This window comes from Amblyomma americanum, chromosome 7 (genome assembly GCF_052857255.1).
Source record: "Amblyomma americanum isolate KBUSLIRL-KWMA chromosome 7, ASM5285725v1, whole genome shotgun sequence".
NCBI lineage: Eukaryota > Metazoa > Arthropoda > Arachnida > Ixodida > Ixodidae > Amblyomma > Amblyomma americanum.
In genome coordinates, this window is record NC_135503.1 from 12,405,062 (window position 1) to 12,430,777 (window position 25,716).

General features: G+C 44.8%; 1 protein-coding gene across 1 annotated transcript in view; it reads right to left on the reverse strand.

Moving 5' to 3' along the window:
• The window catches only part of LOC144098499 (protein DOP1A), a 67,051-nt gene that overhangs the window by 2,573 nt on the left and 38,762 nt on the right, over positions 1-25,716 (reverse strand). Inside the window, 15 exon segments of the mRNA XM_077631186.1 lie at positions 1,532-1,693; positions 3,686-3,700; positions 5,234-5,289; positions 6,496-6,632; positions 8,362-8,514; positions 9,939-10,150; positions 10,982-11,091; positions 12,373-12,506; positions 12,903-13,041; positions 13,861-13,927; positions 16,441-16,535; positions 16,537-16,602; positions 19,102-19,239; positions 21,117-21,242; positions 21,747-21,935. Coding sequence (XP_077487312.1) covers positions 1,532-1,693; positions 3,686-3,700; positions 5,234-5,289; positions 6,496-6,632; positions 8,362-8,514; positions 9,939-10,150; positions 10,982-11,091; positions 12,373-12,506; positions 12,903-13,041; positions 13,861-13,927; positions 16,441-16,535; positions 16,537-16,602; positions 19,102-19,239; positions 21,117-21,242; positions 21,747-21,935 — 1,799 coding nt within the window.

The window sequence follows — 25,716 nt, forward strand, 5'->3', positions numbered from 1 at the left end:
GTCAAGCTCTTACTCTGAAATTCATGGTGTTAGCGCAGCAATGACAACAAAGAAGTTAACTGACCTTTTATGACCATGCGACAACAAGACATAGCAGGAAAAAAAATTTTGTATCCCGCCAACAAATTTGCAGCTATGCATAAAATTCCAGTGACCTAAAGCACATTAATAGAGCCTATTTCATATTCTAGAGTACTCCTTACTTTCGTCAGCTCGCTCTGACTTGAGCATCAAGCGAAGTTTTTAATTACCATTTGCTTTTCAGTGCCCAAATTAAGAATTTTTTTTTTTTCCCAGAAAAAGCTTTGCGCCACATCAGTTGTGTCAGCTATTTGAAACAGGGCTTCTAGTAACCTAGTGCCATCAACTAAGTGGCTGCCAACTTGTTGAGGCTACTCATGGATGAATGAATTCAACTGCCCCACTCTGCCATCTGTTCCGTACCTCCCATGTCATAATGAGCCCTCCCTCTGTTCCCCCTATCCTTCACTGATGGAAAGGATGTAACCAACCAGCTTGTATCAACCCTTTTCTACCCTTATTTGTTCAGGCTGCACAGAGGAAGTTTTAAGCAGGTATCTTTTTTTTTTCTTTCAATCATTTATTACAATTATTTAATCACACAGACTACCACCCCATGCACTGCATTTGCAGGTCTGCACTCGATCTACTCACATTTTCAGACACAGTGTAATAGGGTGTTTTACAGGGCTCGATGGCAGGGGATCAAAGGTGGATGCCCAGTGCACTGTGCCCTGAATTAAGACATGCGCACGCTGTCTCTTTCTTGTCATCGTCCGCTAGTCTGACAGGGCTGCTGCTGGGTCATTTTCATCACTACAATAGCTTTTCTCCAAAACTCTACAGGCCAGAGGGCGTGCTGCAGAGCCATGCTCTGCGACTCCTATGGCACCTTCCGAACTCTTCAGCGAAGAAGGGGCGTGGGCAACAGCCCTCCTCACACTGAAGAGATTTAAAGCGAGCCATGTTATACAACACAGAAGACATTTCTGCTCTGTATTCTGCCACAACGTTCTTTCAACTTCACAGTGGCCATTTCAAATGCACAACATTACTCAAGCAGGGGGTCATCAGCGCGCGCACTGCTCAAAACACCAACGCCAACATGACACACCAACTCAGTACTTAAGTTTAGGTATCCTGCTATCACACACTTCTTGAATTTGTTCTGAGAAGAAGCTGCATTGTGGACAACAAGTAAATGAGATTAAAATCATCTATACAATTAAATGCAAACACTACACAAAAACAGGCCAAGGTATCAACTAGTGTCAGTGCAGAACGCTCAGATTTTGCACACGCTTTCTTTTTTCTTTTTTTTTTTCAGGGCACTTTTTTTGGGTAAAAATCGTGTTTAACAAGATTTTAAAGAAACCTTTTCAGGGTGAGAGAATCAGGCACAACTGGGCTTTCAACCGCAAATGAAGGGCCTTAACTAACTATAAGCGAAGCTATCAGGAAAAAAGCTTATCTGATGCCCACGCATGTCAGAAGCCACACGAATGCTCACATCTGGAACTGGGGCAGCATGTCAGCAGGCAGAGCGACGGCCAGGTCGAGCAGCTTGCACGCTGACAAGTAGAGCTGCAGCCAAGCTGGATGATTGTGGGCGTTAAGGCCATTGCTGACGGCCCAACTGCTGTCTAGGCCCTGCAGTCTACGAAGGTGTGAACTGCACGCCAGCGCAAGACAACCCGACTATTCATCACCATATCCAAGGACCAAGAATAAAGCAACACAGTGCTACGCTAAGCCAACAGTAATGGTAAGGCACAACAGGCAGACATTGATTGGATTGAAATATCTTCCAACATAAGGCGCACACTAAAGAAAAGCATCTCTCTGTTAACAGTCAATTAATTTGCTATGAAGCGCAAAGGCAAAAAATGCCTGCCATAGCATGTACTAGATTAAGTTGCCACTATCTCTAACCTAAAACAAAGGTTTGAGGTGACTAGAAATGCAATTTATTACTGTGCACAATCTCTCAGCAGTGCAGGCACTTTCAAAAAGGTGAAAAAAAAAATATAATAAACCTGCAGCTGAAAGGAACACAATATTTGTTCCGATATGTATGGAAATTAAACATGCACAATCACCCTGGATACAACATTTGGCCTCCTAATTTGACCAAGATTTGCAAATCAAGATTAGCTGTTAATTAAATGAGACAAGAAATCCCTGGCAAAAGCCAGCAAGTGATGTCCTTGCCTGAAATGCCTGCACACTTCTTGCATGTAATGACGACTTTCATGACAAAAAAAAAATGTCACCTAACAGGCTGAGTGATGGGTCTCGTTTGATGCCCTGTGCTATCCTCCTAATTCTAAACTATGTCTACTCATCACCACTTGGTAAAAAAATGGTTGATTATGCACTGATGCTAGGTGTCACATTAATAAATTCAGAAACTGGTATACCTACATGTTCTGAGACACACTGTGCTGCATGGTGATGAAAACGCAGGCAGTTTCATGTTTATGTTATGCTGTAGAATTTTCAGCAGTTGCCACCACAAGATGACCATACTAAGTTTGCTTTTGTCAGAGGTTAGAAAATGACTTTGCATGTCTTAACCTTGTATACGTGTTTTCAACAAAAAGCTAAGAAGGGAGGGGTACATGAGATGCAGCTTCAGCCCAAAAATTCTGACGGCACTTAAGCCTGCTTACGTGCAGGAATGCGAAAGCATGGAACTTTCTAGAATGTGGGTTTTTTCCCCACACCGCCTGTAGGCATAGCATTTTTTGTTTTTCAAGTTTATTTCTAAAATTTGTTTTAAAACTAATGACCAATTAATGACTGATTAACTAATTACTAATCACCCATTACTTAGTAATTGCTCACAGTATACGGGTTGTAGCAATTATGCCACTGATGACGTCATAGTGTGACAGATTTTGTGGGCGGAAAACGATGAGCCATTAAAGGCTTTCGCTTTAATAGGTGCTAAGCACCATCGCATATGTGTACATGAGTGGAACTGCCTCAAGATCTCGCAGCTGCTTCCAATCCATGGCGTTGTCTCATTCCGCTACTGAACTTTTTGGTTATCAGTTCATTAAATGAGGCTCAAATTTTCTCACGTTTCTGACACGTTGCAGGCACCAGCGTGCTTATTTAACGGGTCAGGCTCAAACAAGCCTTCATCCTTTTAGCTGGACTTTCGCAGGTGCACAGGAAATACTACAGGCAAGCAGCAACAGCGTCAACTAGCAGTTTTACAAGCACCTGCACATTTATTACAAAGCACATCATCTCGAGGAGTGGTGGAGATCAAACCTTCAGGCGTTGTGTGCAATGCAACAAGCATGTGATAGGCACTCATATGAAATGCATAATTTCAGGGCAAGATCACAGCTATGTGCATTACAATGACAGGATGATCGCCATGACACTCAAGACCATCTCTGAGTAGCAGATACTGAATGCAGCATAATTTTTTTTTTAATGTCTAAAACATCAGCTGCTAACAACAGAGCAAGACAACTCACTATAACAGAAATGCTGCCTGGTTAGAAACATTTTATTTTTCCTTCTTCACTGTTTTGTCTGCAGTTAACCAAACAAAGCAGTCTCATTTCCTGTTCAAGCACACATACATGCATGCAACACACAGTAAATAAAAGTAAATTAGTGCAATTTACTGCACATGATTTAGTACCTTGGGTTCCTCCTGCTTCATGTTGGGTCCGCCAGCAGAAAAAGTGTTTTAAGGCAACAGGGCAAAGAACAAAACATGTGTAAACACTCAAATCATGGTTTTATGCTTGCTTTGCAAACAAGCTACAAGCAGCTTTGGTTAAGAGCTTCAAACAGCAATCAGCACAAGCAAAACAGAAAACCACCTTGCAAGCTAGGAGTTAGTTACGCGTGTAAAGAAACACATACAGAGCAATGTTCAGAACCAAACCTTACTTTTGCAAGCAGAATGCACATAATTAACAGCAGTACTGCATATCTGAGCACTCCTTGGCAGCTGCAGTGAGATACATATTCAGCAGCACAGCGACAAAGTATTTCACTGAGCTTTTATAAAGCCAGATGTTAAAAGTGAGCAAACTTATTTCCAACAGAACACAAGGCATAGAGAACGCCTGCTAGCACAATAAAAGCACAGCCAAGCTTGACAAGTTGATTATTCCTGCCCAAAAAATGCAAGTGAAGGAAAACAACAATGTGCATGATGTTAGTCAAGTGAGCACGCACAAATATCATGGCGAGTTCCACAGGTCGATTTGGAGCGGGCTATGCAACCAAACCCCGACTGATTAGTGGAAAACAAACTTGCTCCAGCTGGTTCTGAATGCTGGGCCCAGCATCCTCCTGTCGGTCTTGTTTTCAAGTATGTGTCATGATGAGGAAGAGCAGTCGTGTCCTGCAGTTAACCTGTCAGTTGCACCAAATGTCTTGTCACTGGTGCTGCTTTGTAATCTACGTCAACTGGTACCAGAAGCGATCAAGGCAAGAACTACAGCGACTCAACCTGGCAATGCCTCGATGATGCCAAATCAGTGATGTATAGATAAATGTGCAGGCTCGATGACGCCATATCAGCAATGCATAGATAAATGTGCAGGGTTAGTTGGTGATGGCAATGTACCCTCAGGCATCCGGCTGAAATCTAACAGTGCTTGGTCGATGATGGAAGATTGGTGAAATCTAACTGTGCTTGGTGGATCACGAAAGAGCAATCTGCCACAAGAGCCACTCCAGCACAACTAGCGAGCCATGCCAACCTGATGTCAGCCAGTGCAATATGCTTTTTCCACCACGGAGTGAGAAAAGCAGCTTCAGATCAACCAATGGAAATCGCCACTGAATGAGTAAGTAAAGCACGACAGTATGCGTCATGTGCCAGCCTATAAGACATCTTACAACGGCCTGCTTATGAAGTTAGCGCCAACTTTAGTGCATTTTTTTCCTTCGGCCTGTGTTCAATAACGTTCAAATGTATCAGCACACATGTAACAGCGCACAGTAAGCCAGCAAGGTTAGTACTGCACTGATTATGCACCATGCATGCTACAGCAAGAACCACAGCGCATTTGCTGTTCCCACAAAGCAAACCCTGCATGGGCTTTGTGGCTATCAGCACTGACATCGCTTTCTTCCTCACTTTTTTTTTAGTTGAGCAGTGGCGAGTGAAAAGTTTGTTCACGTCCCTACTGTGCCACAGTGTAAAAGCCATATCAAAGCATTATCCCCTCACCTAAACTCCTCCGTGTCTGTTGACAGCTCCTGTTCTATTTGGAGAAAGGCCTGCACCTGAAGGAAGGAAGATGAGGTCACAAGCACACAGTGCATCAGGCATGTTGTGGAGGATATCAGCGCACAAAACTTAAGACTGGAAGAGGGGCTTGAACTAAAGCTTTTATAAATGGAGTCAAAATTACAAAATCTTCAGGGAACATGCATTTTTGTGCGTCGATTTCAAATATGGCATTTATGTAAGAAAAATCCTTGCACACTGATGTCATATGTTATTTCGTTTTTTTTTTCCTGTCAAAAGCATATAAGAACCTGAAGATTTCATAATTGTCACTTCACTGATAGATATATCTGCTCTAAGAGCTCTTTCATATGCATAATGCTACTTACACACCAGACGTAGCGGCCGCGTTTTGATAGAAGTTAAACGCAAAAGACGTCCAGTGCGGTGTGATATCAGCACACATTAAACAACACCAAGTGGTCTAAATTAATCCACAGCCCTCCACTATGGAATCCCTCACAGCCCATGTGTTGCTTTGGGACATTAAACTCCACAATTAACATTGATGTGTTGAGAGGATGTTTCGCATTTGACGCTGAAATGTCAAAGCAAGAAGTAAACAGTCATTGCAGTTTTAAAGGAATGAACCAGAGCAACGGTAGACCTACTCGATGCATGCATTATTTTCTCTGGTTCATCTACTGCTACTGCGCAAATACTCACCTCTTTTAGTTTGTTTTGCTGAGGATTCATAGCCTTACAAGCAACTCATGGAAATGTTAGAAAGAATAAGTTTAGTTTAGTTTATGGGGGTTTAACGTCCCAAAGCGACTCAGGCTATGAGGGACGCCGTAGTGGAGGGTTCCGGAAATTTCGACCACCTGGGGTTCTTTAACCTGCGCTGACATCGCACAGTACAGTGGGCCTTTAGAATTTCGCCTCCATCGAAATTCGACTGCCGCGGCCGGGATCGAACCCGCGTCTTTCGGGCCAGCAGCCAAGCTCCATAACCACTGAGCCACCGCAGCGGCTATTAAAAAGAATAAAGGCAGGAGACTAAATGCAGCAAGTGCAACTACCAACAACAGTATTCATTTTTATATTTGAGTGTAGACATACCTAAGAAATTCAGAGCAGAAATGAAAGCACTACGGGAGGACGTCAACACAGAGGGCACGACTACCAACTCTATTTTCATGCTTGCTGATTACAAGCTGCCTACTAAAGGGAATCGGGGAAGAAGGAATAGAAACCCCCACCAGTTCAGTGATGATGCCCGGCCAGAGAGAGGTGATGTGTTGTGGCAACATGCGCAGCAGCAGAACCCTGAAGCAGAGGAACACCTGTGCATGCACGCTTGGCACGTGGCTCAGCTTGAGGCTGTCCGACAGGCGCTCTGCAAACACAGGCGACGATGGCTCAGCTAGGCGCTGTGCCATCCCAGCAGCCAGTGCGGCACGGCAGGAACAGAATTCGTATTCATGACTAGACAAAAAAAAAAAAGGAACTAATTTAACCTCCATCTCCCCCTTAGCATACCCCTTAAAAGAAGCCAAGCATGCTTACTTCTGACTACCCTCCCTCTCTTCCAAAATCACGCGGGAGAATTTTGGAACGCACTTCCGAATTTGAGCTACCAAAGCTCTCCTAAGACACACCTCAAATTCAGAACACTAAAATAGGGGTTCTCTAACTGGGTTATGTGGAGTACCTTTTGAATTCCTTGAGCATCTACATTCGTCCATGCCTAAACCTCCCATCTTTCTTTTACTCACTTCGCACTGGGACTGGTCAGACTGTAATTGCTGCTAGCAGACTGCCCCACAATGCAGCCTAACTGGATTTGGGCTTTTTATGAGGGACTTAGTGTCAGCATGCTCCTTTCTTTTTTGTATGCATGCTCGGCAAGAAGGAATGGAAGTCAAGACACAAATGGTTCCTCTCCACCATTTTAAAGCCAAAGGGGTTCTCTCATGATATGGAAAAGAGATTCAGAACCTCTGTCCTAGATATATTGATGTAAAGAAAGCATTGGATTCATTCTGCCTACATCATTCTTGTGATGCTTTCCACATGCTTCCCATTTTTTTTTATTAGGGGGGAGGGGGCTAAAGAAGAAAATAAGGACATATGGATGCTTTTATAACGGCTGACTGGTATTAAGAGAAAGGCTCTAGGCATTTAAACAGCCCATAAAGAGCAATAATTAAATGCACCGAGGGCTTGGTAGTAATCAGAGCATGACCAATTGTGACATAAAATCTAAACCTAGGCTAAAATAAACATTTTAGACAGCTGAACTTCTGGTTATTATAAGTCTGTTCATAACTTGCTGTACAGCCTCCGTCAAAAGTATACAGCCCAAGGGGTTTGCTTCTAATCTGTTTAGCGCGGCTCCCTAGCATATCTACCAGTCCAAAGCTTGGGAGAATGACGAACGTCAAGCCATCCCTCTGTTGAGAAGTTACAATCACTGAGAACATGTAACAAGCCATGAAGCAGGCCTCACAAACAAACCCCTTGGGCCGTACTTTTGACAGGGGGTGTACATTTGTGCTCGTGTGTACATAATAAGACAAAATGAACACTCGATGCATTGCCAATACATTTACGAAGCTAAGGACAGCATTTGAGCAATCATGAACCTTTTGCCACGAAAACACAGTTCACTGCTTTCTTGACTGCACATATTGTGGAAAAGGGGTTCTCAAACTGGGTCCGACAGAACGCCTTCGCTTCTTGAATTGTTTAGTGGGTTCGCCAAGCATCCAAATCCACGCATGCTTCAACCTCCACCTTCTTTACCCGCTTTATTTTGGAATTAATCATACTGTTACTGCTTACAGCAATGTGTTTCACCATGCAGCCAGCCACTATTAATCAGTTTTGTCATTTTTTAAAAGTTCCTTTGTCCATGCTTTTTTTGCAAACAGGTTAGGTAGGAATGGAAAGAAGCCAAGACATGCTCGGCTCCTCATCATCTTTTGAAAGTCACTAGGGTGCTCTCAAGACTAAAAAAAGATTCCAAACCCATGCGTTAAGTATAACGCCCCCACCTCAAAAAAGTATGTTAATAACCGTTTTTCAGTTGACAATAAAAGCAGTTTGTAGGCAACAATATGTACCCTGGATGTCAGGCATGTAGCGCTGGTATTGATCTGGCTCACTGCAGAACAGCACGAATGCCAGGCGCTTCAGCAGCTGTGCCCGAGACTCGTACTCCTGCTCCTTGCTGCTGAAGATGTTCAGTGAGCCACTCTGTGTTACTGCAAAGCGAGCTGCAAACAACAGGGGATAAGGCATGGCAGAGATCTGGGCAGACATGATGGTTCCACACCATTTTCGTTTGTATCCAAAGTCTACTGAAATAATGCTCTGTAGATGACCAGGCAAACTTTGTGTTTACTTTGGTCAAGAGCACCTGCAACAAAATTTTCGGACTTCTTAATATACCCCATTTATTCAAATCTAGGCCAATAGCTTTCTTTAAAAAACATGAGCTATGAAACTCTTAGGTTGCTTTAGATTCGAGGATTTTGTCGTATTCATAAAAACACGATGACAATCTATAAAAACGAAAAGAAAGTAGCACGCAGGTGGCGCCCCTACGAAATGCCAACAGAAGACGGCACTGTAGCCATTATTTTCTGTAGCAGATTCTGATAAAAGCACACAGGAGCATTGGCTGTCATTTTGACTGTTTTCTCTTCATGTGGTGCACGCTCTGTGGCAGTGCGTTCTTCACGCATGGTTTCTCACCGACATAGCACCAAGCAGAGATGTCATCAAAGTGCTACCTTCAAGCGAAAAGTTTCACTCGCTTCTGAGCAGTTTTCAAACCTGCAAGCTGGTCAAGACTTCGGAGTGGAGGAAAAGAAATGTTCTGTTGGACGGGGCACCGTGATGAACTCTTTGCTGGCACCACAATGAGGAGGGCCTCCACGGGCCTCAAGAAAGGCCGCCATCTCGAAGTGGAATGAGCACTGGCCGAGTTCGTGAAATCGCGGAGGTCAAAGGCACTTCCAGTGACTACAGAAGTGTTACAGGCCAAAGCAAGAAAGACGGCAACAGGGCGAGGCATTCCACAGGACCAGCAAAACACACAAGCTAACTCCAACAGGCCGCATCAAGCGTGCCGCACGAGGGTTTGTAGCTAGCTAGATTGCTGCAGTATGAGATAACATCCCGGAAAGCTTGGTTGCCCGCTTGTTCCGAAAGTGTAGCATTTCCAATGCATAGAGCATTGCGCACTGTACGAAGAGGACAGTGATAAGGAGGTCAGTGATGACAACGATGAGTGAGCGGGAGCAGGTTTGTGGAAATGAATGCCATTTATGTGCTATTCCTGCTGTCGTTCTTGTTTTTTCTGGCCAGCTTACATTTGAGGAAAGTTTTTTTTTTATTTGACCAACTTTCGGGTGTCAACTTAGAATTACAGCCGGAATAAACACGGTAATTCAATGGCCTAAAAAAAAAATGTTGCTAAGGGCGTCACTTTCACACAACAAACACTAGAGAAATGCATGTGAGAGTTAATTGGAGCGATAGATACTGGTTTTAACCAAATGCACCAGCGCCTTGTAAAGAGTCTGCCTCTGTGCCTCATTTATAATGAGATGCTATCATTTTTGTTTGTTCAAGATAGTGGCACGATCACGCAACACTCCCCCATCCCTTCCCCTACACATATGTGCGTGTGTACCCAAGAAGTCCCTGAAGGTGGTCTTGTCATTGGTCATGAGGTGGTCCACAGTGGCCCGCCAGTAGGCCAGGCAGGCAAGGTCCATCTGGAAGAAGGCTGGCTCCAGCAGCAGCTCCAGCGCATCCCGGCGCCACGCCTTGCGGGTGTGCTGGTAGCCGGACAGGCTCGACACTAGTTGTGAGCATGCTCGGAAGCTAGGTGCATTGTGCACCCTGCACAGAAGAGGCCGACACACTGCTCAATACAAGGTACTCAGCACAACCACAAACAACATGCACACCAAAGCGCTACCGATTCCATGAATATCACCCACATCATGAACATCATCCACCCCACTAAAACAACATGCCCCAGCTACCCATGGACACCATCTTCTCAGGCATGACTGTCGCACAACAGTGTGACTAGACATTGGCCACACACCTGACCTTCAAGAACAGTTGAAGTCATTTGACATTACTTTGCAACAGTAGTCACAGCACAACTTCACTTGTCTGGGACAAAGGCATGATCGGTACTGTTAGTGGCCAGCTTTTGCAGAAGCTCCAGCTGTCACAAAATTCATTCTGGCCACCTAGTAAAATTCAGTGTCTGAAATTTATTCTGAATTTCTGGCATGGACTGAAATTGAAAAGATCAAGCTCTTTTTCACATGCATGCGCGCATGCATGATAAACATAAAGTAAATCACAGCATGTCAAGTTGGCCACATTGGCTCACCTATTACAACACAGAATGAGACTCAAACTTTCTATGCCCCCTTTTCAGGAAGCCTTGAAGTTTGCACCAGGTACATGAGCATTTCTAATATGTAATTGCTCTGTGTAGTGGAACCCAAAAAGTTCGAACCAGTGAATTTCGATGCAACTTTTAATTCTTGTTCAAACATCATTTACAGATGAAACATTTAGCAGATGAGTGCTGTGGATTAAATAAAACACACCTACCACCCTGCGCACAGAATGGTGCCTATGCATAAAGGTTTAATTCAGTTCTATACCTACATTTATAACAAAAAAAAAATACATGGCCAAATGGCTCACCTGTGGTTTCGGAGGTATGGTGTGACATAGAACATTATTCCACTCAACAGTGGCACCACTTTTTCCTTTTCTTCACTCACATAGACAACATCAAGCACAGGTGCCAGGAACTGGACAAAGAAAGAATGAGGGGAGGAGGCAAGAAGGCAATACATGCTGTAATCTGTTTACATTTTCAGGTACCACAGGGCACAGTGAAACCAGGAAAGAAAAAGCAGTTTTTCTCCAACTTCATCTCAACCCATTGACCTTGCACCGGCTGAATGCAACTCAAATACGAAAACACATTGCCCCAAATTAACAAAGCCCCGCCGCGATGGCTCAGTGGTTAGGGCGCTCGACTACTGATCCGGAGTTCCTGGGTTCCAACCCGACCGCGGCGGTTGCGTTTTTATGGAGGAAAAAACGCTAAGGCGCCCGTGTGCTGTGCGATGTCAGTGCACCTTAAAGATCCCCAGGTGGTCGAAATTATTCCGGAGCCCTCCACTACGGGACCTATTCTTCCTTTTTTCTTTCACTCCCTCCTTTATCCCTTCTCTTATGGCGGGGGCGCGCAATTCAGGTGTCCAAAGATATATGAGACAGATACTGCGCCATTTCCTTTCCCCAAAAACCAATTATTATTATTATTAAATTAACAAATACTTGCACAGATGCACATGGCCCTTACTAGGATGACAGTGGTGTCATCACCATCAGCCTATCCACGTCCACAGCAGGACAAAGGCACCCGCCACTGATCACCAATTAGTCCTGCCCTATGCTAACTGTGGGTAAACACCCAATCCTAGCACACTTCCCAATCTCTGCTCACCTACCCCCCTTGAGGTAGGTGAGCACTTGAAGCATTTGCCACAGAGCAGCCTAGTGTTAGAAAAGGAGGACCCAACCACACTTCGATTAATTATTTTTGGCCACAAAACTGAATAGCATGCACTAGAGTTTTGAACCTACTTTTCTCAGTTTGCACTTCTTGGGAAAACAAAACCATTAGGAGAACTATCATTTCCAAACTGCTTGTGAAAAGTTGCATTCAAAGTGGTTTTTAAACAAATTTTGTCAGGGACAAGATGAGGTATTTTTTAAATCCCCTAACACAAAAAATTATCAGATGTCTGACATATAATGACAAGAAAAAAAAACTTCATTTTTTAAAGTGATGACACTTTTGCAGAAACGACACAAAAAACACGCGACGCCTGGAAGGTATCTAATCACAAACAGTTAGTAAATCATCACTGAAACGAAATTTTTATGAAAAGTTGTGCAGCAGTTTCAAAGTTGACTCTTCAGCCAAGCATCCCCCTTAATGTCCCTCCTATCATTTTCCTTTCCAGCTCACTAACCCTCAACCCCAAACATGCTTGCAGAGAAGAAAGAGGGAGACTAACCTCTGCCAGAACAGACAGTGCCTGCACACTGTACTGTGCATATGATGTCGAGTTGTAGCTTGGTTGCCCTCCTGCTTGCTCAGTCGAGTCAACGTTGTTAATGCAGGTAGTTTCTGCTGTCACACTTGCATCTCCTGAGGGAAAAAAAAAGAAGTAAATGAAAACAGACTGCTCGCCCATCTACAAAAAAGCAAAAGGCAAGAACAGGCGACACTATATTAAATCTCAAGCCTCTGCTTTTGAAGCAACCATCCGGCTTCCCAAAGCTCTGTTCCAGAAAAACCAACAAGCTTATTTCTTCCTAACACTAATCAATCAATCTAACCTAAATAAGCACTTTCCGTTCAGAGAGTCTTAAAGGTTGGTACACCAAGTGCCTTTGCATTTCATTAACATTAAAATACGGTTTTCACACCTGAGTGTTCAGTCCGCAGCACTGTACTCCACCAAAGCTCCGGATCCATTGAGTCATAAGAGTAGGTGCAATAGCATGCCTTCCAAGCATGACACATTAAAAGTACAGCACAAACCTTCGGCATCAGCGTCACTGTTCATGATGTCAGGCTGAGGGCCAGGACGAACGGCCAGGTTCCTGCGAAGCCATGTTGTCTGCTCCAAGCTGGCACTTGCCACTGTGCTGCAGGCCTCTATCACTTTCTGGGTTATGTCCTGCGCCAGCAGAGAGCCAGGTTTGTGTGGGTCCACCCAATGATGCAACAATGCCCTATCACTTAATCTCTTGCTGAGTGTACAAAGCTTCTCGAAACTGCACACAACACAAGGTGAGTATTGTGTTTACTCTGCAACAGGAACTCAGCACAGCCTATTTTTGCCCAACTACAAATCACAGAGGGACTTGCACTTAGGAGACCAGTGAAGAAGCGACAGGCAACAGACATGCAAAACAAGCATCATTAATAAATTTGCACAATAGGCATGGCATGCAAGAGCGTGGCCTGTGAGGTGCTGGCATCAGCTAAAATGAAGTCCACTGCATGCAGGGCATACGCACAAAATGTGAAGCCAGACCCCACATGCTGTGCATCACTTGACAGGCAAAAATTGGCGGTGGTTTAGCTCTGGTTAAACCTGGAGTAACATGATAGCTACAGCCCACCGAGTGGAACTTGGTCATGTGACCAATCACGTGATGAACCACGTGATCAGCCACGGCGCGGCAGCTGCTCCGCACCACGTGACCAACCACGCCACAGGGTTGCGCGCCGCCACAGGGTGGCACACAGCCACAGCGTGGCGGTGCCGTCCCACTGAAGGCTTGAAATGCTACCGTAATGTAGCTATTGCTACAAAAAAAAAGCTGACGCTTGCGTGACATGATGGCCCACAACTACCTGTTGATTCTGCCTTTGTATGACATGCCAGGACACATTTTAAAAGCTTACATTTCGATGACGTGTACTCCATGACCCAAACAAAGGTAAGCTATATGCAACAAAAAAACTAATGGCCAATGCAAAGATAACTTGCCTGCAATTCCTTCTGGTCCTTCTTGTCCTCAAGCAGGGGTGCCCTTTGAACAAACTCATGAAGCAGCCTAGGAACAGGATTGAGAAAAACACTTTCGGAAAACTTGCAAGCATTGCACTTCGTTAAAGGTGCTCAAATACCAGCTACATTTTCATTTAGCCTCTCTGCTACTCACTAGAAAAACTCACTGGAAGATTGCAGTACTCAGTAAATGCATATTTCTAGCACAGCTGTTGAAGTATTTGGATTATGCGATATAGAGGGGTAAAGAATTTGAGGGAGACATGTATTGTCTCTGCCAAAAGTAATCGAGCAGCCACGTCAGTGGCTGGAGAGGGCTCGCAGCCGAGCGAGCAGCAGCACTGTGATCTTTGGTGCTGGCCATTGTTCCCTGGCTGTGAATGTAAGCTGGCTGACTTAAGCCTGTGCCCTTGCTCAGTATGACAGCTCTCTGAAGGCACGAAATAGCTTGTTGCAACTTCTATGCACTTACTTATCATCCAAGGAAGGATGGCGAGGGTGAAGGGTTTACGTCAGCCAGTTTACCCTTGCAGCTGGGGGGCAGCGGCCAGCACCGGAGACCGCAACGCTGCCGCTCGGCGGTAAGCCCGCTGTGGTCACCGACATGGCTGCTCGGTCACTTTTGGCAAAGATGGTACGTAAGTAGAGTTATAGATCACTCTATTATAGATTTTATAGATTTTCTACACATACTTGTTCTTTGGCTAGCACTCCTCGACTGCTCTAAGTGCGTGCTTCCGTGCCGCCTCAGCAGCTGCCACAGACGAAGTGGGCCACATCCTTCTGCTATCACCATAACCAAACCACCTTTATCTGCTCTCTCGGTAACCACCCTAACCACCCCCCTCGGTGACCACCCTCCAATGCTCCCTTTGGGAGTTATGCTGATGGCCTAGGCCAACAATGCTGACACTCAACCCTAGGAACGGGCGCTTGAATACACAATGAGTTAAAAGCTGCTATGCAGAGGGTTTGCCTTTTAAGCATCCCATGCCAATCACTACTCACTCAGATAAAGTTGGCTGCGAGGCATTGGCCCTCAGGTTTGCAACCTGCATCCTCTCAAGTGTGAAACAAGCAAGGTTACTATTAGGCTATTCCCGGGAGCACAGCTGACACCTGCCTCCCCTTCCAAGCTGAAAAACTCTGCCGGCCGACAAGCACCTCGCCAAGTGAATGTTGCAATCTGTGTGTTTCACATGAAGTCCGCCTGTGGAGCAACCCTTCCCCATGTAAGGGCATCCACGGCATTTACTGAGCTCTGGGGTGAAAACCCAATAAGCACAGAGGACCAGCTAAGAAACTTTTCACTGTCGAATACAGACTGCAGGGTTCAGGAGTGGCAAGATGAAGGGTAGCTTTTTTGTAAGAAATCAGCTCTGCTGCACACAATGACTGCACTATTATGAGGAGCCTCGCTGAGACTGAGTCAGGCAAATGGCTATCAAATGGAACAAGTGTGCTGGTGACCACGTGTTGGTGAGTGACCAAAAACATTAACTTAGCCACCGGGTATTATTTGCACTGCAATTTTGTCTATTCTGTCCGTACACGTATCCCCAGAATAATAATTACTGCATAATGCCATGTATAAATCGACCTTTTCTTTTTACAGAAATGACTTTCTAAAATTGAAAGGTCGACCTATACGCGGAGCCGACCTGTCTACGGGGTCTAAGGTAATTTCAACCAAGCCATGGGTAGTATTCGGCCTGCGCCAGTGCCTGTTCTTGGCATGCTGCATGGTTTATTCGTGTGCAAATCAGCTCGATAATGCAGATTCAAACTGTATGTTGTTTACTCTGGTTGCTCGCACTGATTGTCGCTTTTCTGGTCGAGTGGTACTCGCGGCAGCCTCCAAGTGCGCACTGCACTAGAATCTGAAACCACAGGACTGTTGGTAGTTCAGTTTGCTGCTTGAAAGGCTAGTCAGCCGGGTGACAAGTGAGTGAAGAAAGAAGAAAGGTGCGCTTTTAATTGCCTTCGATCTCCGATGGCATTACGATTGCATTGTTAAGTCCATTGCTTTGAGCTGCGCGCCACGTGATGCCATACCACGAGAGACTAGGTAACAGAGAATGTGCCATAGACGTTTTGTCTTCCACCTTTGGCTAGCCAGGAAGGCGGGTGCATTGACTTTATATTCGTAGTCGATTTTCTTTGGGGGGGGGGGGGGGGGGGGGGGGGGCATCGGCTTATATGCGGCAATGTATGGCTTTATAAAATGCACAAAATAACATTCCTAGAGTTATCCTCTAAGATATCCACTAATTTCTTAAGGGCATTTGCTTGAGGTTTGCTTCAAAGAAAACCTCTTTTTCTGCAGCTAAATCCATGTTTTTGTCCAATTACTGGCTAAGTCAAATATGAAGTCCACACTTTCGGACATTAGTGTGGCAGATGAACGACTGCAGCACCAGTTTTCCCTATAGGTGTGTATGTGTGCGTGAAATTCAATGGCACCATTTGATGGGTCTGAAGGTAAGAACCCCAACTTATCCTCCTGTGGTGCATCCAATTAAACAGAACAGGGAATGATATATGGAGAGCCAGCCTCACCCAAGCAGATGGAACTGGACCAAGGGCATGGCTGTCAACTGTAAGCCATCTTTCCAAAGGCCTAGCAGAGAGCTCCATGACTCCTGCAGCTGTGTCACTGGGGGTGTGCTGCACGTAGGCCAGGAAGAACTGCAACATGCTCACCTCCAGGGGCACCCTCTTCTGGAAAAAGGGAGGGCACGAAGCACACACGAGACTTTTATGAAAAGCCCCAGAACAGTGTCCAAGAAGCGCCAGTCCAACAGTTTTGGACAGTGGCGCTGATATAATTCTGTTCTCTCAATGATACAGAGTACTCCAACTTTCAGTTTTGCCTCCTGGCTCATCTCACAGGCTTTTAAACTTAAACGGTGATTTTGGTTAAAAACATTTCATAATCTAACCTGTTTGTAACACGCACCAAGAGAATTGGTACATAAATGATATGTGTGATATCAATTGTCGATTAAAAAAAATTCAAGGCAAGAAAAAATTTATTTCGAGTGAATGGATTGAAACTGCCGTCTAATGCATCCAAAACGCAGCACCATTGGTTATCTTGCCTTCGCATTACTTGCTACGGCCAAGCCGATTTATTCTTCTTGATTTTGACTAGGATGTCATTAACCCGTGTTTGCTTCCCAACTCACTCTGGCCTCTTCCTGTCTCTAAGTGCTGCACTTACCATTTTCCTTTCCATAGACAATGGTCACTAAGTCCGCATTTATCTTGATATAATCATCAATGTCACGATTTTGAATTGAGCGGTGGGTAAAAATGTGTTCCATTCTGAGCTCCAAATTTCTTGGCAACAATTATAGTACATCTCTGGCTACTGAGCTATCATCAAGAGAGCCAAAGAAATGCTATACAATCGAATTTTACTAAAAAAAAACTGTATGCAGATGTCATCAGTGAGTCTTTAATAATATCACAGACCCACCGGAGCATCAGTGAGCAACACTTCAAACTTCACCAAGAGTGAGGCACTCCAGAGATAGAGACACCCTTCTAAGTAGGAGACTCTTGAAATCATAAAATGACATTTTGCTTTTTTTTTTGTTTTTTTGGTAACCCCAAACATTCCTATACCTTCTGCAAAAATGAATAATGATTCTACCTTGTGCCATTCAAAAGTTACAGGCTACTACACTGTTACCTGTATGTGTCTATATAGAAATTGTAAACTTCAATCTCTCTCTTCTCAAAGTGCAGTTTTGTTCTGGGCAAAGTAGCCAGATTTTGCATGCCAAAAGAAGCACGGAGAAATTTCGTGTTGCATCCCAGGTACAGACACGAATTATTACTGACATGGCACTGCTCCTCCTCAGACCCCGTGGCGAGAGATCGCCCCTCAGCCACAGAGTCCTGAGTTCTCGTCACACACGAGACACAGAATCTCACGTGCTTAGTGCGCAAGGATGGTCTCATCACAGGAGAAGCAGCACCACTTCAGGATATGACAATGTTTGCAGAAGAAAGCCAACTTCACACCATGGTTAGAAGTTGCGCAGCATGATCAGCAGCTTACATTAAACTCCCCGAACAACCCTGCACTTGGATTTGTTGCTGAAAATCTCTTTCTTCCTCACCATCCCTAACAAGCTTCAAGGTGCACTAAAGAGGAATCTGAACTCGTCTTTTTAGTGCGGGAACTCTATCTACACGTTCCGGGCATTCTTAGAAACTTCGAATTATTGTCCTGTACGGCCGATTGCCCTTATTAAATCGGATTAAATGTCCCGGCTCCCGCCTTTTTTTGAACTCAATGTGGTAGGTAGGCGGAGTCAGCCAACGCGTGGAGTGCCAGTCTAGTGACGGCTTCGCTTTCGCTTTTATTTTGTTTTTTAGGTTTTTGTGGATAAACAGTTTCAGTCACAGACAATATAATCTCAAATTAGGCCCACGGAAATAAAAATACATGTGGACTCGTTGATTTACGTATCACTTTGCCGATGGCAGAGTGGCAAGCCGCCACGGGACTGGCTGACGCGTTGGTTGACTCCTCCTACCTGCCGCGTTAAGTTAAAAAAGAAAGGTGGGAGCTCGGATGTTTAATCTGATTTAATTAGGGCAATCGGCCGCAGAGAACAATAATTTGAAGTTTCAAAGAATTCCCGAAACGTGTAGATAAATTCCCGCTATAAAAAGACGAGTTCAGATTCCTCTTTAGTGCACCTTTAAAGCTACCAGGGCATGATCAATACTGCATACGCAACGCTGCCTATGAGGTGCACTGCCAAAGCTTAGCCTAGCATGATGCAATATTTTATCTTTGACTGCATCCTCTACAGAACATGTTCATAATGCGCTTGCAAATGAGTTCTTTTTTTTTTTCTGTGGCCCCTCAGTCACAGAGTCCCGAGTTCTCACCACACATGAGACACAGAATGTCATGTGCTTAGTGTGCAAGGATGGTCTCATCACAGGAGAAGCAGCATCACTTGAAGATAAGACCACGTTTAATAAAAGGAAGCCAACCAGAGTATATTGTGCTGGCAACACCACTGGCCTAATAAGATCTGAAAATAGCGCAAGCATTTAAATGCATAAAGATTTAGCAAAGGTAAAGCAGGGGCCCTCGAAGTCAAAAGCAAGAAAATGGTGAAAGGAAACAAAAACTCAATGCTAAAGCTCGCAAGACATTCGTCTCTATGAACCAGAGTGGCACACCAGACGCACCTTGCGGTCGTGGTTGGTGGGCGGCGGTTGCCGGATGACCTGACGGACCACCTGCACGACGCTGTCCATGGGGAGCACCTTGATGGCTGACACAAGCTCCACCAAAAGCAGTTGATCAGGGCTCCACTGGGGGATCACCTGTTTGAGCGCAGCAACCCGAACCAGAGAAAAGAATCGAAGTTCAACCCGGGTAACGCGTTCTAACACTGTGATGCACACACGTTCTTTTTATTTCTTCAGCACAATTCTGCATTTTCTATGGCTCTGCCTTCAAGACAACAGAAATAAATGTGAGTGAATCTTGCAAACCAACCATATTTGAACTTATGCAATGAATTCACAGTTATTTTGGTTGCCTAAAGAAAATTTTTTGCCAACTTATTCTCCTGTATACTGAATGCAGCCACTCATCATTTGGCATCTTTTTTGGAAAATCAATGCGTTCATTACACAAGCAAGTATATAGTGTTCGATAGTGAATGTTATTCTGAGCAAAGGCCATTTTTTAAGATGCACTAAATTTGCTGAGTGACAGGAGTACAACTCTAAAGCCTTGCCTGTTTCTTTCTTTTTTTTTTTAAGCATAAACTTCCTCTCATGTGAAAGCTGGTGATTAATGTCATGACTATTAATTGGCACAACATGAACCATTAGTGATTGACACTGCTTCTCCTCAGACCCCATGGCGAGAGCACATCCCTCAGCCACAGAGTCCTGAGTTCTCGTCACACATGAGACACAGAATCTCATGTGCTTAGTGCGCAAGGATGGTCTCATCACAGGAGAAGCAGCATCACTTGAAGGTAAGACCACGTTTAATAAAAGGAAGCCAACCACAGTATATTTGCCGTCAAAACTTACTGTTGCGGTACTAACTAAAGCTTCCATTATGCCTGTTCCACATTTACTGCACCAACGATTATAAAACACAGGAAAAAGTGACAAAGCAGGAGTCCCTTGATCTGAGAATGAACACAAAACTTTTCCTGCTCTAAACTGTCACTTTTACAACTAAAGTAGAACCCCTCTGCAGTAAAGTGACTTGGACCAGCAAAAATCTTTACTATATCAGTTGCTGGTGATGGCATGGCTCTGAGGATGCTCTCTGATAATTAACTGGCTGCTTACTAAACACACTGTTGGTTTATAAAAGAAACACACACCTTCCATCCTGCTCTTACTGCTCCCTTAAATGACAATTATTTTTTCAGTTATCACATCTCATGTTATGATGTTTCCGATATTGTCTTGTGGAAGTACTGCATTTGCATAAATGCAATGCAGCTACAAATATACCGTGAGTTTGATTCCATGTGAAAACCAAAGCTTTGTGTGAACATCGCGTCATTTTCCACAGCCTCAGTGTTGTTTAAGAGGCAATAGTTAAGAAAGAAGTGTTGCGGTGGTAGCGATCTCGCAGTGTTACTGCACCGTTCGCCCTTTTCTTCCCTTCCCTATTCCCTATTCTACATTGCACTTTTACTGTCTTTCCTTTCTCAGTAACCCGCGCTGCTTTCTTTCTGCGCTCATAAGCAGCTTTACTTCTTTTTTTTTCCGTGCATGCCACGCGTTTTGCCTTACAGCCACAAAAACTTCCAGAAGTTGGCACCTCCTCCCTGCCTCCAAGCTTGGTGGTGACGCTGTCTCAAAAAGCACCGTTTCAGCGTCTTTGGTATCCATTTGCCTTCGAATGTTAACTTCACGTGTGACGCATTGTCATTCTCTGGGAAGTACGTCGCCATGGCCAGACGCTCTTTACTATAGACGTTCCTTAGAAAAAAAATCTTTGCAAGAACCGAAAAAAAATAAATGTAGTGTTTAACGGAAGGCGAAATGGGACCGCAGTTTCACTTTACTATATCCAAGTTTATTATAGTAGTGGGGGTTCTTCTGTATATCTACTTAGGTGAGCGTACTGCATTTAGAAGCTCAATGTGAGCTAAGGTGGAGCTCACTCCAGGTAAAGTTCTGTCAGTAACACACAAAATGAAATACAGCCCATAAGAGTAGCCCACCTTGCGCTGAACGGATGTAGACTTCTTGCGGCGCTCATACCAGACGACAGCCACAGCCGCCATAAAGTTGGAGCCATAATTCATGGATATGGGGCTCAGGAAGCTCAAGATGTGTTGCTTCACCACCTGCCAGAATGTACAAGAGAGACTTTTATAGAGCAGTAAATAGTGTGTTCACAGAAAGCCATGCAAAAGCCATAAGCCAGTCAGGAAAGCTATTGCAGTAGTGTGCACTGCTGTGGGATTGTTACTGCAGCTGCAAGCAAGGTTAATGCCACATGGCTGTTTGAAAATTTAAGGACACAAATGGGCAAGTTTCTCCATAATTTCCCTAGGCTTAATTTTAATTCCATTTCACTGTGCACACCCTTGCATGTGCAGAAAGAGAGAAACAATTTATTATCAAACCGTTAAAACAACGAAAACATAAGTCTATGGCTTTAACATGCTGAGACATCATACGACCAAAGCCAAACAGCCCAGCTAACTCCATCACGAAAACAAAGGCCCTTGAGAGCAGTCTGCTGCACAACTAATAAGAGTACTAATAGGGTCAGCAATGACCCCGAAATGCTCTCAAGAATTGACGACGAATCAAGAAGCAGTCTATTTCATTGTAGGCAGGCCTACCTTGGGTGCACCCATGACCCAGAGCTGTGCCAGCTTGGGGCCCTGATGGGGAGTATCCTTATCTTCTCGAGAAACGGCCTCCCACACGGACACAAGAGCGGCTAGGAGGCGGGGCAGATTGCTCAGCAGGGTCCGGCGCGTTGACAAAATGGGGTCCAGGCTGCCACCACTGTCACGGGCATGCAGGTCCTGCAAAAAACAAAACAAAAAAAAAACAAAAAAAAAACCCATAGGCACATAATGCAGACAAGATTCGCAGCATAAATAAAACGCACACAGAAGACCAGGAACCAACAAGACAGGACTGCGCTGCACTTCATCTGGTTTTATTTCAAAAACCTCGACGTTTAAATACATTCAGTTATCATGAGGTGAAACCTAATCGCATTCATCTGAAAAAGCCACTTCATACTCCAGCAACGACAGTGAAGGCGTGCTGGCACAACTGTCATCAGCTTTTTTAATAAAAAAGGCTTTGATAATTTTACGCTGACGCTTATCCTTGGTGTGACCCAGAAACTGCACCTTGTTCAACATAGGTTTGTACTTGAAAGTCCGGCAATGTGCAGCAAGATGGCCGCTGATACCATCCTCTACAAGATTAAAGTGTTCTAGCACTCTTTCATTAAAACAACGCCCTGTTTGGCCAATGTACACTTTTTTGCCAGACATTTTTGCTGGTCGCTGCTGCGGTCCCACAGCACATCGTTCTAACGTCGTTGTTTAGCGAAATCCCGCATTTCGCAATCAGTCACATCACGACACCGCGAGGAAAAGCTGAAAATTTTGCCTCGATGCAGCTGGCACTCCTGTATCACCCATTGCGAATGTCGAACTTGAATCCCGGTGAGCAGTTTTCATTTCTTCGGCATAAAGAATGACAGCAATATTGAACGTAGCCGTGAACGAGCGCCGGTTGCTTACCCGCAGCACAAATGAGGACTGAAGAAGTGCTACTTTAAAAACTTGTGAAATGCGGACGGCAGTAGTCAAATGTGTCAGAGCCAAAAAGAAACTATGCTTGAGCGGCGTCGGCTCTTCCGTCGGCTACTGACACTCCTCGGCGCCGCTGCCGTTCCGAGTGGCGGTGCTGCCGCGATTGGAACAGCGGCCGACCTTTCCATCAATATCGACGCTCCCTTGAGCGCAGAGCGCGCAGTTGAAAGTAAAAAAAAAAAAGAACTTGGAGGATGCCTATTAAAAGTAGAGCATGAATGAGGTATCAGGCTGCCGCCACTTTTCAGCAGCCGCAATCTGCAGCCTCGTGTGGGGAGTAGAGGGGGGTGTCAACGATTTGCTGCTTATCAACGCCGCCATCGGCCACCGCATGTGGGGAGTGGATACCGGTTTTGCACACTGACATAGCAACTGCTCAAGGTCAGCACCAAGAGCGAAGCGATGCAGCCGTGCAGCAAAAAATGCAACCATGCTGTAACATGCCTGATATATCGTTTATCTCGCCTTTATTCATGGTGTCATGCTTTGGTTTCGATTGTAAGTCGACACCCCCCGCCACCTCACTTTGGATTTTCAAATCTTGAAAAATAGGTCGACTTACAATTGTGTAAATATGATATATATGCTTCATTCTGAGTCCCCCGGCAGCTTCTGGCATACACTTCATGAAATTGTGTTCAACTCGTTTGCCGTGTTTGAGTCAGTATAGCTCAAGCTCAAGAAACAATCAAATAGTCTGGGCAGCATGCTCCACACCACAGAAAATCTTCACTCAGCACAATTTCATGGTGGACAGTAAGCTGAAGACTCGCCCTCTGTTAACGAGATAACTTGTGTCCTGTTGCCTAATTCTTTGCAATAAAAATGATGTGTAGCTTCACTTAGGCTTTCATCGAGCATTCACATCATAGTAGCACTGCAATACAGTAAAAGCTCGTTAATTCGAACTCGGTTAATTCAAACTTACGGCTAATTCGAACTGACGCCCGGCTCCCGGCATAGCCCTGTGTATTTAAATGGGGAAAAACGCCCGATAATTCGAACAAGCCGGCATCCGCTATGGTTAATTCGAACTAGGAGCCACTGGCTGGCACCGCTCCTCGTAAATCGAAGTTGACCCGTAGCGAGTAAAACAGGCTCCAAATTTAGCAGAGCTGTAAAACAATAGAAAAGAAAAAAAGTCGGGTGCACGAGGCTCACGGAGCCCGTGTTTTGGTGCATTCCATAGCAGTTTTTCACTGCCGGAGAACTCGCCCGCGCCACTGATGCTTCGGCGCGAACCATTCCAGGTTTTCATTGTGCAGCGGTTACTGGGTCACGATAGTACGTGGTATAAACAATGTAGTATGGCGGTTCGAGCGAAGACGGCTTTTGTTGGTGCCGCGAGTGCGAGCTACGTGGACAGCAGTGTGGAGACGCTGGTGCCCTTGAGTGACGACAATGTAATTGAGGTTGCATGCTCCCAGCTGATGTCGCAGGGCTCACATCAATGAGAACAGCCAACAGCGATGAGTCCGAGAGAAGCGAAGAGACTATGCCACCGCAAAGTGCACATGAAGTAGCATCGGCGCTCAATGATGCAGCACGCCACTTCGCTTGAGAACTCTGACGTTGAGAACCGTGACACTGCACACACTGACGTTGACAACTCTGATGATGCACAGGAGCTTTGGGCAAGCTGCAGATGGTGGTGACGAAGTCTCAGCAGAATAAATGCAAGCAAATGCACTTCGCCGATTACTTTCAATTTTGACAACCCTTCCCCATAAACAAACATGCTTTTGAGCATAAATAGCGTCATATATTCCAGCAGTAAAGCTCGCTGCTCACGCGAATGCATTCCAGTACTTGTTTCTGGTGCATAACTGGCCGATCAATTTTTTACATTTGTCATTATGACCGGATAAATTAAATTCTCAGAATATGCCTGCCACAAACATGTAGTAGCACCTCGCTCGCGATAACGAGTCGAGATGTGACTGCTTCGGGGTCTGCCTGCGCAGCAGGGTGCTATAACCGCTCATTCTAGCGCCCATTCGATAATTTGAACTTCGCTTATTTCGAACAATTTTCCGGTCCCGTTCAAGTTCGAATTAACGAGCTTTTACTGTAAGAAGAATAAAGAATGATGTTCTGCTGCGAATTGAGACGGTTTACAAGATCTGATAGAAGTGTTTTCCTTGAACCAAAGTGTTGCTCATTTCTGTGAAGCATTTTTCTTGAAAAGTTGCCATTTTGAAACAGATGTAGGAAAATGTGAATGGTGGCTCTGGAGGGCATAAATTATTTTGACTTAGTGACAGAGCTATGCTTCGGAGAAAATATGACAGTTAAAAGACAGTTTCTTCTCATACACATGTACGGAAGTGCATTCCTTTGCTGAATGGTACTTATTCAGGACTTTTGCTGAGGCAGATTGCTTCTTTTCTGCCGCTAAAAATCAGAGCCTTTTATTTACGTTCAGTAAAATCAGAGACAGACTAGTTTGTGTGAGATGCAGGTCCCAGGTGACTGCCTTATTTACTCGCAAAATGTACGCATCTTTTTTCTCTAAATTAAGGCTTCAAAAAGGGGGTGTGCAAATTACGTGAAAATTTTCTGAACACATCCTAAAAAACGCTACAAAGGTCATAACACGCAATATATACTCCATATTGTCACCTATACTTAGACAACCCCCCCATCTCGCACACCTCACCAGGAAAAAAAAAAAGCTGACCCTAAATATAAGATGCATTTTATGTATACGTAGTTCCCCTTGGTATGGCATGCCGGCATGTGCACAGCTCAAGCAATAAATGCTCGACGATACAATTGTGAAGCCAACAGTGGGAGGCAAATGGGCAATAAAATGGTGCCCTCAAGTGTGCACCGACTGACTAGTGGCAAACCGAACAGCAAATGGTTCGGTAGTTTTGGATTCGGGCGCAAGCGCAATTGCTAGTCTGGAAAAGAGACTGCCAAAGTGAGCAAGCTGAGTAAACGACGCACAATTCGTGCCCTCATAACTTAC